The sequence below is a fragment of the Arachis hypogaea genome, chromosome 3 (genome assembly GCF_003086295.3).
Source record: "Arachis hypogaea cultivar Tifrunner chromosome 3, arahy.Tifrunner.gnm2.J5K5, whole genome shotgun sequence".
NCBI lineage: Eukaryota > Viridiplantae > Streptophyta > Magnoliopsida > Fabales > Fabaceae > Arachis > Arachis hypogaea.
This window is the reverse complement of record NC_092038.1, coordinates 54,608,911-54,624,898: the sequence shown is the minus strand read 5'-3', so window position 1 is coordinate 54,624,898 and position 15,988 is coordinate 54,608,911. Positions and strand designations below refer to the sequence as shown.

Here is a 15,988-nt window from a genome sequence, read left to right as displayed (position 1 = left end):
TAATTTAAGTTTAAATTTTTTAAAATTAAATTTAAATATCTTTAATAAAATAATTTTTAAAAATAAAATTAATTTTTATGCTAACAATCATGTTAAAATTGTGCATAAATTATTACTATCTTTATATAAAGAGTACTAAATTATTAATAATTAATGAAATTAGAAGTTATTTTATATGTTTTCTGATTTACAATGTCAGTTATAAATAATAATATTAATCAAGAAACACATATTAGTTAATAACTTTTGAGTTTATACTTTAATAAGATCATAAAAAAATATAATGCTTTAAATTTAGATGATATTTAATATTTTTATTAAACTATAATTATATTTTAATATGTTTATTTAATTATAAAATGATTATTTAGAGTGTTAAAAACTTAAAATCTAATTTAAATTTAATTATAAAATATATCAAAATTAAAAATAATTTACATTGGTTTTAAATTAAATTTTAGATTTAACATTCAAGAGGCATCTAATCTAATTTAAATAAATTATTTTTTTATTTTTATAATAAAATTTATATTTTACTTATAATATATTCTTATTTTATTTTATGAAATAATTTTATTAAATTTTAAAAAATAAAAGATAGATAAATATTATTTTTTATAAAAAAATATTTTTTATAAAATTACATGTATTTTTTAAGGTGTGCCAAAAATTTTGTTATGGCTCTATTTCGAATATAATGCATCCGAGTTATATACAAATTTTTAAATGGGTTATATTATGTGTATACTAAAATTCGCTACAAAAATCAATTAACAATATAAAATACATGTTAGAATATAAATATACTATAAAAATAAATTAAAAATCACACATGTATTTATATATAAATATATTAGTCACTAATTTTAGTAACTGATTTTAGTGTATAAATAACATTTTTTTAAATTAAATATATTTAAAATGTGTAAAATTGATGTAAATACATAAATACACTACAAGATTATATATTTTTGTAATATTATATTTAAATAATTAAATATATTTTTTAAAATTTTAATAATTAATTTTAATATATAAATAATATTTTATTTAGACAAATAATTAAACAAGCTTATTCTATTTTAACCATTAAAAAAAAAGACAAAAACGATATCATTTGGAATAATCAGAGAAGATAATACTATTTGCAGATTATATTGACTCCTCCTCGTACAGTGAATTTTGGATCTCAAAAATTAAAATGATAAATGCCTGAATCTGAGGACCCTTTGGTCATCAAAATGATTAAATGGAGGTCTTCTCCTTCCCGTTCCCGTGTTTAGCAGTTAGCACCTTTTCCCTTCTGGAACCTCCCTATAACCAAATCTCTTAACTGTTCTTCATCTTCCTCAACTCTTATTTCTCTCTTCTCGATCTCTTAATTGTTCAGGTGCTGATTCTCCCTATGTATCTTCATTCCTTACTATAAAAAGCTTCCGATTTTCTTTGGATCCAGGTGAATTTGGCGGGGATCAGATGGAAGCGAAAAGATCCGGCAGCCGCGCACGGTTTCGGAGACGGCGGAAGTGACGAAAAGGCGGTTATGGTTGAAGAGCGAGCAATGGCGAAGGAAGTTCGGTAATTCGGATCGGTTATTTCGCGGGAGAAGAATGCTCTATTTAAAGCAACCTAGCGTTTTCGCGAGCATGGAGCTATGTGATTGTGTTGACAGCGATTTCGTTCGTCGTAGTAGAAGTTATTTTGGTTGTGAATGATGTTAGGTGCTGGATTGATTGGTGCAGAGGGGGAACTTTCAATTTTGGTGGGTCGTTATTTCTCATGCGATTTTGATGGTTTCCCTGAGCCAGAGGCTCGGGGGATCTGAGTGATTGGTGCGAAGGAGAAAGCCATGGCGTCGTCGGAGAATGAGGCTTCGTATCACTCAACTTCTCCTGCCTCTGACGAACTGCGTTCTCTTCCTCCTGAACATACTTGTATCCAGAAGTTTAGGCTCTATGAGACTCTTTCGGTATGCACTTCTGTTATTCTTGTTGCTCGCTGTTGTTTGCACTTCTTTGATGATTTCTATTAGAATTTCTTTCTATTATTATAGCTTGTTCTCCACTTGGGTTCCACCGAGATCTTCTTTATTTTGTCATTATTGATCATTTCATGTGAAACTGCTTATTTATCTTTTCAAGTTAAATTTTAACAGGTAAAACTTAAAATTGCGTGCTTCTTTCTTGGTCTCATTAATGGCTCGTTCTGTATTCTAGAAAAGAAAAGGAAAAGGAAAAAAATTTGATTTTCTTTGTTTTCTTCTTTTAGGCTTCTACTTGGGATTATTGGTCATGATTATCTCCAATACAGGTCGAAAGTAAGAAGTGTGTTTGAGGGATCTTATGCATATTAAAAAGTTTCCTATGCACCATTCATCAGCTCACTAGTGGTTCTTATTAATTTTAAAAATGTTATTTTTAAACGTTTATGGATTGAAAAGGAAACTGGCTACTCATCCAATGGTTGATAGCAGAATGGATTTAAACGTTTATATGTTCACTGTTTGGTAAGAGAAATAGTTTGGCAAAGTAGATAGTAGTTGTCGGCTTTGTGAATTCTTTCAATGGTTTGATCATTGATGAGACACTTTTTTATAGAAATTATTATGCATTTATTCTACCTACTAAATTCTTATCCTGTGCATTTATCTTTATGTTTTATTCCACAGAACTTTTACATGATAGGAACGGATAAAAGCAATACTTATTGGAGAGTGCTAAAGATTGGCCGTTTAGATCCTTCTGAGCTAAATGTGCGTGAAGATTCTACCACATATACGGAAAGTGAAATATCTGATCTGCTGAGGCGTATTCATGAGGGGAATAAGTCCACGGGTGGACTGAAATTTGTGACAACTTGTTATGGAATTGTTGGTATGTATGACCAATGATGTTGTCGTGTGCCGTTGAATATTGATAAATGATCAGTCCTTATCTTTATATGTTATTCTGCATTCAGGCTTCATAAAATTTTTGGGGCCTTACTACATGCTTCTTATCACAAAAAGAAGGCAAATTGGTGCAATCTGTGGCCATACAGTATATGCTGTTTCGAAGAGTGAGATGATTCCACTGAGAAGTTCTTCAGTTCAGTCTAACATGACTAATACTAAAAGTGAAAACAGGTATTTACATTCTTTCATGTTAAGTAGATTTTAATTCTTTCATTTTTAAATCATATAGTTCACACTGAATGCTTGCATATTTCTCCTGTTTCATTTGATAATTTATAATAGACAATTGCTTCAATTTTTTTTTCTTTTTGCATTCCTAACGATCTTTCAGTTTCTTTCCCTCTTACTAATTTGCTTGTATTCATGTTTTTTGAAGTTATCATATATAAATGTTTTAATGTTTTGTTTAATTATATGCATTTTTTCTTATTACTTTTTCAGATACAAGAAGCTCCTAAGCATGGTCGACCTTACAAAGGATTTCTATTTCAGCTACTCATACCACATAATGCGCAGTCTTCAAAGGAATTTGTGCGAAAATGAGACAGGCCATGTCCTTTATGAGACAATGTTTGTCTGGAATGAATTTTTGACTCAAGGAATTAGGAATAGCCTTCAGAATACTCTTTGGACAGTTGCGCTTGTGTATGGATTTTTTAAACAGGTGATTATAAATGGCTTATGATGCTATTCTAAGTGAATAATGTTATCAGCCTCTCTCGTTAAATTTCATAGTTTCAAATTTCTATATATTTTTCCCTTGCAAAAACAGTTAAGTTTTTTTTTTTGTGTGTTTTTGATAAGTTTGTAATTCACAAAAAATAGGCTCTTATGTTTTTTGACATTCCATGGCTAAATATTAAATATCTATATGATGGCTCACTATTAGGACACACTTGCAATATCTGGTCGGCAGTTCATACTTACACTAGTTGCAAGGAGGTCTCGTCATTACGCTGGCACTAGGTATGTAATTTTTTTGTTTTTTCTTCTCCAAAACAGTAAATAAATTCTATTTGCATTTGAATGAATGTCATTTGCCATTTTGATTGTGTTCAGTTGGTTATACTTGTACATCAATCTCAATGTATAATTTGTCCTTGTTTGTATATGAACTTGGCTAGTCTGTTAAGTAATTCTGTGATTATTACTATTTTATGCTGATATGTGAGCATGTTTTGTTCTCCTGAAAATTTTCCATATCTTGGATTTCAACGTTTGTGTACAATTTTATGTTGATGGCACATGGAATGATGGAATCCTTGGCTTGGATTTCTGGATGCATTTTCTATTAATCTGATTTAGTTTGGAAAAATTAAATAAATTAATGCCAACATAATATGAGGAACTGGTAATATATTTGGTAAAATGTGAAAAAATGGAAAAGATTGTGCTGATGTCCACTAATAAGAAGGTTCAGGGGAGGTAGAGAAAAGAATTTATTCTTCATATTCTGATGGAGGGCTAAAGCATCTCATTTTCCATTTGAATATTATTGGAAAGGAGTTGCGATTAGTTGACTAAACATAAGATTCTATTCCAGCTCTGGCTTTTTAGCATAAAATGAAAACGCTGAAGGAAAAATCGCATACATGTTTGTTGGAATCACATTAATCTTGAATTGATGCAAGTCTTCTCCTGATCGATACAGTTACCATGGATTTTCATTTTGTCACTAGAAATGAATTGCTTAATTCCTGGAATTGTGCCAGAATGCAGGAATCTCGATTTTCTGCAATTCTGGCAATACAGATCAAAGAGGGATTGATGACTGAGCAACCATGGTGGAGTGATGATGATGATGATGATTGATTAGATGTCGCTGGAATCTAATTGGCAAAGAGGTGTTTAATGAATGTGGCTAGATTGAGAGAGACATTATGTCACTTGCATGAGGGGTGTGTTGCTTCACGGATGAATGAGGATGTTGAACTGAACCTCCAGTTGCAGGTTGGTCTGGCACCAGTGTTGATTGTTCTTTGGTCTGTAGTAGGTGAAACAGATCTAAGATATGTAAATTTGTGAAATGAAGTGCTGCAGCAGAGCAGAGAGAAACAGGCAGTTGACAAATTATTCATTCTTGATTTGTCTTTGATTAATCTAACTAAAAATGTTACTACTAAAATTAATTCTTTTACTATTTTCCCCGGCTTAATTTTTAATTTAGTTTTTATTCCACTAAATGCTACTCATGAATGCATATTCCACCATATGTATGTTTTGCAGCTTCTTTTATTTGGTTATTATATCATATGTAGGTATCTGAGACGGGGTGTAAATGAGAAGGGCAGAGTAGCTAATGATGTTGAGACAGAACAAATTGTGTTTGAAGCTGTTCCTGAAGGTCTCCCTGTCCAAATAAGCTCCGTTGTCCAGAACAGGGGTTCAATCCCTCTTTTCTGGTCACAGGAGACTTCGCGTCTGAATCTTAAACCAGATATTATATGTATGTCTTCCCATTTCCTGGATATTGTAAAACATGCAACGCTTATGTTACCTAATTTTATGCACGAGTGACCAAGCATTTTGCTTTTGGGATTGCTTGTCTCCAGTGTCAAAGAAGGATGAAAATTACCAAGCAACTAAACTTCACTTTGAGAATCTTGTCAAAAGATATGGGAACCCCATAATTATTTTGAATTTAATAAAGGTGATCTTCTGAAATGCCACATATTTTCCCTAATTTGGTAGAAATATTATCCAACCTCCTCAGTTTCCAGTATACAATTTTATTGTAACTTTTCCAACTGAAGGATTTTGGTTTGTTTCATTCTTTGTAAGACTCTTCAAGCGATTGATGTTGCGTTGTATTTTACCAACAGTCACGTGAGAGGAAGCCTCGCGAGTCAATACTCCGTTCAGAGTTTGCTAATGCAATTAATTTCATAAACAAAGATTTATCTGAGGAGAACAAGCTTAGGTTCCTTCATTGGGATCTGCACAGACATTTTCAGAGGTTGGTGTCTTCTAATAACTATATCCTCCTTAATAATTTAACTGGAAGTATGCTCTCATTAATTTAAGCTGATGAAATGTTTGCTTCCCCCTTTTCTATTTCCAGAAAATCTACAAATGTCTTGCGGCTTCTGGGAAAAGTGGCAGCACATGCCTTGTCACTAACAGGAATTTTCCATTGCCAAGCAACCCCTAACTTTAGACCAGAAGACAGTGTGAAATGGCTATCTACTGAGTAAGTTTCTCATTTTCAATCAGTCAGTTTCACCATTTCTATGTTAAATTTATACTCAAGACAAAGTATTATTATTATTATTTTGAAAATATTAAGGATGTAAAACACGTTAATTCATCTGCTGATATATTTTGTTTGCCAATGTTAAGTTTTGCATATTGCAATGTTGATAAAGGAAGCTTTCAACCTGCAAGGCATGTGAATGTTGACATTGAGGATGTTCTTAATCTTGAGAGGAAACCTGGTGGTGAGAACAATATTACTAATGGAAAGCAGTCTATCAAGCTTCCCATGTTCCAAAGAGGGGTGCTCAGGACCAATTGCATAGACTGCTTAGATCGCACGAATGTGGCGCAATATGCATATGGGTTAACTGCTCTTAGTCACCAGCTTCATGTTCTGGGAGTTATTGATGACCCAAAAATTGATCCTGATGATCCTCTAGGCGATGGTTTGATGGGATTTTATGAGCAGATGGGTGACACACTTGCACGTCAATATGGTGGTTCTGCTGCACACAACAAGGTGATTTGTCGTGGTCTTAGTTGTTGTTTCAGTTTGAACTGGCTTTTAACATCCACTAGCTTTGTCACTGGGTTTAAACTTTGTAATGATAAAACATTGGATAATGAAAATTCAACACGAGAAAAGATGAATGACATATAAAAGAAAGGGGAGCTCTTTATCTCATCCAGTGTCTCAGTGAAAATGATGTAGTGGTTCATGATGGTTTGTGACTGTATACTGTGATATCTCTGTTGGATTCTCTGTAACAGTTTTCCAAGCTATCTTATTAGTACTGTGACTTTGAGAATGGATTATCTCCTGTACTACCTATATATATCTACAACCTTTTTCTGAACATTTCCGCATCCATTACTACTATACTAATTTCTACCAAAATCCGATCACCATTAGTAGAATGATTTTGCTTTCAGGAGAATGGGAATAAACCACTTGTAGGCTGGTGTTAGTCAATCTCTGAGCTTTTTATATCTATTGGCTGTTGTTTTCCACTTCCTAAAATCTGCATAGTGTCCGCCTTGGAGCAATAGTGGCATTGTTTTTGTGTAATCTCAAGGTCATGGGTTCAAGTTGTGAAGTCAAGTCCTGATTTGGATCAAGTTAGACTTCCTGCATACACCCTTCGAGTGAGGCTTTCCTAGAATCCTGAATAACGGCGGATGTTTTGCACCTGACTGCCCTTCCTTCTGTTAAATCTGCATAGTAGTAGTGGAATGGTCATGAATTTTCATGTTGAAAAATTTCCGTTGATTTTGCATATTGACATAAGACCTTAGCTTTTTAATCTTAAGATGGACTCTCTAACTTTTGTTGTTACTTGCATGTAGATATTTTCTGAGAGGAGGGGTCAGTGGAGAGCTGCAACACAGTCACAGGAGTTTTTTAGGACTCTTCAACGGTATTACAGCAATGCCTACATGGATGCTGAGAAACAAAATGCAATTAACATGTATGTTTTGCAGTCATGCTTTACCCCCCTATTTTTGTTGATTTGTGTGTCTCTTTCCTTTTCCCCTGTGACCAGATTTATAGCATGTCCTGTCATCTAGGGTCTCCCCCCTCCCTCTCTCCCCCTCCGTTTTTGTGAATAATAATTGAACATTTATTAGATGAAAGAAGGATACCATTGCTTCTAGAATACTAGACAACCAAATGAAAATAACTACTTTTTTCCTTTGATACTAGAAAAAACTGTTACGCATGATGGCTATACCACCTAAGGAGAGATTTAATCATCTTCTCAGTAATTGTTGCAGCTTCAACTTTCTTTCTCATTTCTTCATTCCTTATCCTATCCCTTCTATTGTGGCCACTTATCCACCAAACCATCCCCGTCTTTTCCACAGTAAATTTATGTTCTTATTGACTCTTTACCACCTAACATTACCATACAACAAAACTGGTCTAATACTATGTGATAAAGTTTGCATTTGAGCTTTATAGGTACTTAATTATCACGTGTTGAAAGTCAGTATGTAGTTGGTAGTTAGTAGCTTAGTATTTACGAATGTAGTTGATAGTTTGTAATTTAGCATTTATGATAGTAGTTGATAGATACCTATATATATACCTCTCTATGGACGAAATGAAAATGCAATGAGTTCTTTCTCCGACGGAAGTTGTTCCTGTGATGTAACTGTCGGCTGCGGCGGTGTCAGCACTTGCGAGGTAACCATCGCCTGGTGTGTCAACGGAATCTGTGGTGGTGATGGCTGAGATTCTTGCTTCGATAGAATCTGAGGCTGAGACTGACTTGAGATTGGGGTTGAGGTTGCGATGAATTGAAGCTATTCCACCATGGCAAGATGAGTGGTTGCGGGCTGTGGAGGTGGCATCTGATGGGGGTGAGGTAGCACGAAGGCAAGCATAGAGTGCAGGGAATTAGCAAGCTGAGAAGCGGAGGGGCGGATCCTTTGGAGACGGGAGCTCGAGGGCCTTGGCTGGTGAATGCGGTGAGGTATGGAGATTCATTCATGGGCTGATGAGCCCGTGAGCTTATGGATAGCATATTTGAAGTTGTTCTTGTAGACTGGTGGCTGGTGCTGCAGGTTCTGATGCTGTGACAATGGTTGAAGGTTTTTGTTTGCGTTGGTGGTTGGGTTTTGATTATGGTGGGTTTCGAAGGTGTTGGGCATTTCAGTGATGGAGATTGTGGGTTTGGAGGTGTTTTAATAGCTTTTATTAACCTCAATTCCATTTGCCACATAGCAGTTCCATTTGCCACATCTGTCTTTTCTACTAACGAGAAACCCCTTTTTTACGTTTGGGAACTTTGGAACGTTCTTAAATTCTTTGAAGGTACTTTTGTTGTTAGGAAAATTCAGGGGCATTTTTGTCAGCAACCAGAAAATAAAGGGGCGCTTTTGGTGGTTAACTCGAAACTAAATTATCTCACCCACACTCGTCTTGATGTTTCCTTTGCAGTAATGGTGGTTAGTCAGTTCTTGAATTCACCATATCAAAGGCTGCGTTTGTTTCTGAGAGCAGAACAAGATAAGATACTGAGAATAACACACAAAAGACAGAGATACAAAATTTAGTGTTTTTGTATTCTGTTTGATGATAAACTAGAACAAATTATGAAAATTTAATTTATTCTCAATTTTTCATTCAAAAAATTTGAGAAGAAAAATATAATAATAAAAAATATAATTATGAAAAATTAACAACAATAATGAAAGAAAAAATGAAAAATAAGTTGTGTCTCTTGTTAGTGTCTATGTGTCCTTCCTGTCAAGATGGATACAAAATATACTAATTCAGTACTTTTGGACACAATTTCTCCGTCCATGTCTCATCTGTCAAACACAATTTTGTGTCTCAGTGTCCCTGTCTCAGTGTCCCGTCCCTGTAAACAAATGTAGCCCAAAGTGATTGGGATGCGTGATCCGTACCCTAAAATATGTCAAAGGAGCACTAGCTGGGCAGGATGTTGAATAGATAAATATTCAACCTCCGGCTATTGTGTGTTTACAGATGGCAATCTTATCTCTTGGAAAAGTAAGAAACAAATTGTGGTTGCATGATCTAGTGCTGAAGCAGAATATCGTTTATGACATCAACTTTATGTTTACTTATGTGACAGAAGCAACTTCTTGAAGAACTTCAATTTGGAAAAATAGAATCTTTGACTCTTATACGGGACAATCAACCAGCTTTGCATATTTCCTCTACTCCACCCTTTCATGAGAGGAATAACAACAATGAGGTCGACTGTCATTTTACTTGACAAAAAATCCTATCTAGAGATCTCACCACAAGCTTTCTTTGTTCAAATGATCAATTGGCATATATCTTAACTAAGGCTTTAAGAAGTCCTAGATTAAGTTATGTAACAAGCTTGGTATATATGATCTATATACTCAAGCTTGAGGGGGAGTGTTGAAAGTCAGCATGTAGTTGGTAATTAGTAGCTTAGAATTCATGATAGTAGTTGATAGATATCTATATATATACTTCTCTTTGGATGAAATGAAAATACGACGAGTTCTTCCTCCTATCTTCTCCTTATTAACAGTATGTAAAACCTGAAGTCCTCGTCCATTTTGCATAAAAAATTCAGCAATAATTCAGTCCGATAAAGGGCAGCCCAGTGTAAAGCAGGCCACACCCAAAAGGTGTGATGTAGGCGACCTAACCTGATGCAAGTATCAGCATCTGATTTTATGACTTGAGTCCATGATCTTGAGGTCACATGATAACAACTAAATCATTGCTCTGAGACTCCCCTTCAATAAGTCAATCCTATAATTACAAGAAAATCATTAGTGAAATCACTGTCTCAGACTCTGATTTTATCAAATATAATTGTTCTTTATCTTATACAATTCTAAACTACCTTTTGAACCTGCAAAATTCTCTTTTCATCACTTGGTCTAGGATTTCCATCTTTTACCAAATTTAAATGTTTTTGTTTCTCTTTGTATAAAATTTTAATGTCTTAATTTTACTAGTCATTCTCTCTTCCAAGAAGTGCCTGTTATTAATTGGTGATGTTTCTGTTCCAATAATCATTTGATAACGATTTGATTTCCTTGGCACAGATTTCTGGGGCATTTTCAGCCACAACAGGGTAGGCCTGCTTTGTGGGAGTTGGATTCAGATCAACATTATGATGTAGGGAGACATGGAGATGATGATGCAAGGTATTTGAAATTGATTTTGGCTTTTTCTTTTTAACTCATTTTTAGTGGTACTTGATTGAGGGAAGGGCATGGGAGTTTGCTTGGGACTTCTCCATGAAGTGTAGAAATGGACAAGGAAACTTAAACAAAAGAGTCTAAAATACAATGTGATGTATAGTAAATAGGCACAAGGTGCACTTTAGATATTGGGAGAGAAAAGATGGAGAATAGTGATTAGTTACAAAGCCTGCTGGGTTGGTTAAAATCAAGGGAAAACCCTTTGAACTTAGAGCCACAAATGTGGCAGACCCTATGAATCCTAAAATTCCGGGTGAAATTGACATACTAGGTAACTGGTGTCCTCTTGGGTTTTGAGTAGGTGAGTGGATAAAATGTCCAAAACAAAAAAGAAATAAAATTTTGGTGTTATCGGAATCTGATGCATTTTAGTTGTGGTATAATAATTATCTAGGAAATGCTAGAATTCGTCAAAGATTCCAAACCTAGTGTGGTGATAGCTTTTAAATTCCATGTGTGTTTAGATGGAGGGCTTTTCCAGTCTTCTATTTGAGTTGTTTTAAGTCTTCAGGCCTTGCAACGTGCTGCTAATCCCTACCTTACTATGATGGCAGCTGGAATTTTTCTTGTGGCTAAACTTATTCCACTTATCATAGCTATATCAATCAATAATAATAAGTGTTTTATCTATTCATATCAATAATTTAAGGTGGTTGTGGACTATAAATAATGTTCTTTCTATATAATTTAGTTGATTCACTTGTATTATGTTAACATTAATTACTATTTGCAACAGATTAGCAGTATCACTTGTATTATGTACATTGGAAGTTCCTTTTAATGCTGTGAATGTGCTAACTAAGAAACATGGTTTAGGTCAATTGTCAAACGATGTTTCTCAGATGGAAACATTCTTCGTGATAGTTCTACACCTATATCGACCCTGGATCTCAAGCATGGAAGGTTAACTAAGCTAGATTTTCTAGACCAATCAGAAGATGGAAGCAGGGGTTTTTGTGATTCATCACCTGAAATATCAACTTGTGAGAGTGACATGTCTTTTTCAAGGTCTGTACTATCCATTAATGTCAACGTAACTATAATCCGCTTATATAGGACAGAAAATGCAGCACCCTGCATATAAATGTGAGAAAAAAAAAAGGGGGGGGGGGGGGCTCGGACTGGTAAAAGGTGAGAAGTGAATTACACCATTTTTTGCAATTCACTTTATTTATTATATTAGTCCATTTATTTTTGTAATGTTGTCCTTAACTATTAATTATTCTGGACTTACGCTTCATGGATTATGGTAGAAAGTTATATTAGTTGACACATCTCTTTCCTTCTCTTTTCCCTTGTCGTTTGTTGTGTGTTTAAACTTGAACCGACCAGTGGGTAATTTATTGTCTTAAGTTGTGTCGACTACTCATACCATGATCTTACAAGTTGGAAACTCATGATTCCTGCTTGCATGATGACATATCCACATGTTAACGATTTTGCAATTCTTTGACTTGATCTAAATAGGTACACTCCTCCAGTGTCTCGGAGACACCTTTTTGGAGAGATGCAAAGAGACTGTTGCTTTGAAAGTGATCAAATTTTCTATTCTGAGCATCCAGAATCATTCAGCAGCTCCAACTTTGTTGACTTGAATTGGCTATCTTCAATAAATTCATGTGAAGAGGAGCATAAGAGGTAACAAAACAGAGTATGGGATGAGAAAATACATAATCTAATTTAAAAACTAAAAATATAAAGTGTGATAACAGTGTATGGATGCATGTGTGCTTATAACAACACATTTATGATGATATTCAACGTGACTTTACTTTCTTCCATTCTAGGGTAATGCATTACTGATTCCTGAATATCTCCGAAAATATATACATATTAAAGGCCTGTTCATGATATGCAGGTCGTCAATTCCCAGGCTGTCTTCAAAAAGTGTTGGTAATGGAATTACTGGTGGAGATGCAACTGCTTCCACTAGTGAGTCAGGCTACAGGAACAAGGTACCACCCATAATTGCAGCGTGTTATTAACTAAAGATTTACTGGATGCATGGCTGTTGATTTTGTTAGGGACTTGGGTATTATGGGGTGCTCAAAATCTCACATCGGGTAATATGGAATGCTTGATGTTGTATATAAGGGGAGTAGTTCTTCCCCTTATCAGCTAACTTTTAAGGTGTGGTTTCTCACTTTCCTTAGATACTTAATAATGGTATCGGAGCGTGGTTGTTGGCACCATGGAAAGGGCTACCTATAGGTTGGATTAAGGTGAACACCGAATACTGATAGCCGGTAGCAAAGTGGGCTACCGTTGGGTTAGTGTCGATAGAGTGAAGCCGCCGTGGATTCCGGCTCTCCAGGGGCGGTGTATTGTTAGGGAGGGTAGTATGGGATGCTTTTGCAGCATGAGTTTAAAGTTATTTGTTTAATAGGGAAAGAGTTCAACGAATGGTTAAGGCTGTAATTGGACTAATAAGTAGGTGTTGCTACTTTCTTTGATCTAATAGTACACATATGTATTGTGTGCATAGTGTGCATCCACCTGTTATCATTTGATTATAAGATATACATGAGTTTGATGCCACTATAATCCCTTGGTAAACAGTTTGATTTTCCAAATGCCTTGGTCTTTTTGACATATTTTGCATTCTAATTCTACATAATTCTCAGGGTAGGAAGCAAAGTGGATCTGATGCATCCTACGACGATACCAGGTCCAAAATTCTAGAGGAATTTCCCAATACTTTTGTACAATGGGTGACTCATGGACAGACACTTTCTCATTGAATTTCCACTAATTATCCTGTACTAAGATATAATGTACATTTGTTTAATTGACTTGGCTTGCTCTAAAGATGTTGATTAGAAGAGAACACCAGAGAGGAGCTTATGATACACAAGCAGGAAATGAAGAAGCCGGCATTATGTAGGCTTCTCTGTAAGAAGCTTATAGTCCAAGAAGAAATCCTACAGGTCTTCTTGGTATTGAGTCGCAGCAGTAATCTTGTGAAATCCATCAAAACCTTGAGGTATAGTCATGTAGTTAATTAGCCAGAGTCTGGCCTGCAGCCCACTCTTAGTAAGAAAGTATAGCAAACGGTTGTAAATTCCTTAGAAAATATATATTTTTTCCTTTTGCTCTTTTCTCTCCCTTGGAGCTCACTGTTTTCATTCTTATTTCAACAGTTCATACGATTATTTTTAGGTGCATTTCTTGTATATAGTTGCCCTGCATGTCTGAGCTCCACTTTTAGAACTGCAAATGATTCTTTTAATAATTTTTCTTCTTGGAATATGTAATTCTGGCCTGCGCATCATGCTATTAACGCTTTACCTAATGTGGTGATTTGACTGTTGGCAACAATGTTTTGGAGCACAGAGCTGGTGCAATAAATTGCCTGGTATTTTTCCCTTGCCCCGTTTTTCAGTTCAGTTTCTTGTTTATTCTACTTGTTTCTTTTTTGCTCATGAATGCTTTGTTAGTTAGTGAACTATTCGCAGCTTTAATGCATCAATCTTCGAGTTCTTCCAAGTTTATCTTTCAACAAAGATAGGTGATATGTATCCCCATCCAAGAAAAAATATTGCATTTTTTAGGACAGTAGCTTACAAATAAACTAATGCCCTGAATATGCATGAACTCTGGTGTTGGTACTTTCTCAACGAGAGAATCGTGTGTTACGATCTTTATTTTTTTTTTTTTTTTGGTCAAGTGGATTGGACAGCCCCCAATCCTAGGCATTACACCCATGTTTCACACACACACACAATACACTCACACACACTACCATGGGTATCATGGGTTCTTAAACCAACAACCAGCCTCAGCTGGGATTTGAACCCGGGTGCAGCGTTGTATGAGGCGGACAGGTATGCCAACTGTGTTGGGCCTCAGCTGCGTTACGATCTTTATTTGTACACATGCACACCAAAATGGGCCGAGTCCACTGACTTTATTGGAGATACACATGTATTGTTGGGTGTCACTGAACTTTGTGTAACTGACCGTATGTTTAGTTCCTTGGAACTGGATCTATATACATCAAGTAATCTAATCTTGATTATCTTCTTTCGATAAGCTGCTGATAGTATACAAAGGTGTCTTCCATCTATTCAGTACAAGTTGCTTGTAGTAAATATGGGACCTCATGAACAAGTTAAAACCAAATTATATGCACTAATGATTTATTTTAGACATGAATGCTGTTTAGAAGCAAAAAATTTAAAAACAAGAAATAAAGAATAAAAAGTTAAGAACAATTGAAAATGTTTTGAATTATATCAATTGAATGAATTCAAGCGTAAATTAATTATTGTGTTTAAAATTAAATCAAATGAATGATAGTTAAATTGATTTGAATTTAGGATTTTTATATTTTTTATCCTCATTTACAATTATAATGCATGCTCCTGCCCCCATTAGACAGCCGTTGGAATCTCACTGGACCCTAACTCGACTTCTGCCGGACGACTACCAGTCTTCCACCTTTCTCATCAAATCTCATTTCTCTTTACACTAATATTTAGAAAGCATAGCTGCTGCTTTTTCTCATGATTTTAAAACTTAAATCAATTCAGTTGCAAGTTGCAACCAAGAAAAATGAGATAATTTTAAAGAACAAATAAATTTTTATTTTGTGTGATTTTAAATAAGATAATTAATCTACACCCGAAAGGAGAAATGAGATAGAGCAAACTAAGAAATTGTATCTATAATGGTACATTTGTTTTTATATTTTGAAAATGGCAACTGCTAAGATAGTGTAATTTTAATGTAGTATTTTTGGAGTATTATTTTTTATAAGTAAACTGATTTAAAATTAAATTTGATATTAAAATTATTAGATGAAATAAAATTGGTCTCACTTTAGATAGACAGTATTATTTTCATATAGAATCAATAAAATTTAGCTATTTGTATAACTATTTTAATAGAATATTAAAAATAATATAAAACTTAAATTGAATTGAAGCTAAATATTAGAGTGACAAATTGTTACGTTTAGTTTTAAATTATTATTTATGACATAATTTCACAAATGTTAATGTGACTTTTTATAAGATCTAAAATAAAATTGAAATAAAAATTAAAATTGTAATTGCTGTTAGAATTCTTTTGATAAGCTATTCTTAAGATCCGTAGTCAAAATATTGTTTCCTATTT

The 15,988-nt window shown here is 34.5% G+C and overlaps 1 protein-coding gene across 3 annotated transcripts; it reads left to right on the top strand.

Moving 5' to 3' along the window:
* Window positions 1–1,119: 1,119 nt before the first annotated feature.
* On the top strand, window positions 1,120–14,235 carry LOC112790606 (phosphoinositide phosphatase SAC3). 3 transcript variants are annotated; one of them, XM_072232994.1, is made up of 18 exons: window positions 1,149–1,285; window positions 1,457–1,969; window positions 2,669–2,873; window positions 2,959–3,124; window positions 3,395–3,617; window positions 3,843–3,919; window positions 5,212–5,399; window positions 5,506–5,603; window positions 5,776–5,909; window positions 6,015–6,143; window positions 6,293–6,668; window positions 7,496–7,617; window positions 10,712–10,813; window positions 11,687–11,878; window positions 12,338–12,508; window positions 12,729–12,825; window positions 13,495–13,538; window positions 13,680–14,235. In XM_072232994.1, exons 2-18 carry the CDS (start codon window positions 1,850–1,852, stop codon window positions 13,684–13,686), a joined length of 2,451 nt encoding a protein of 816 aa, XP_072089095.1. In that variant the 5' UTR covers window positions 1,149–1,285; window positions 1,457–1,849; the 3' UTR covers window positions 13,687–14,235. The 3 variants fall into 3 exon arrangements, with proteins under 3 accessions (XP_025688872.1, XP_072089095.1, XP_025688873.1); XM_025833088.3 differs by having other exon boundaries at window positions 13,495–14,235; XM_025833087.3 differs by having other exon boundaries at window positions 1,120–1,969; window positions 13,495–14,235.
* Window positions 14,236–15,988: the final 1,753 nt, after the last annotated feature.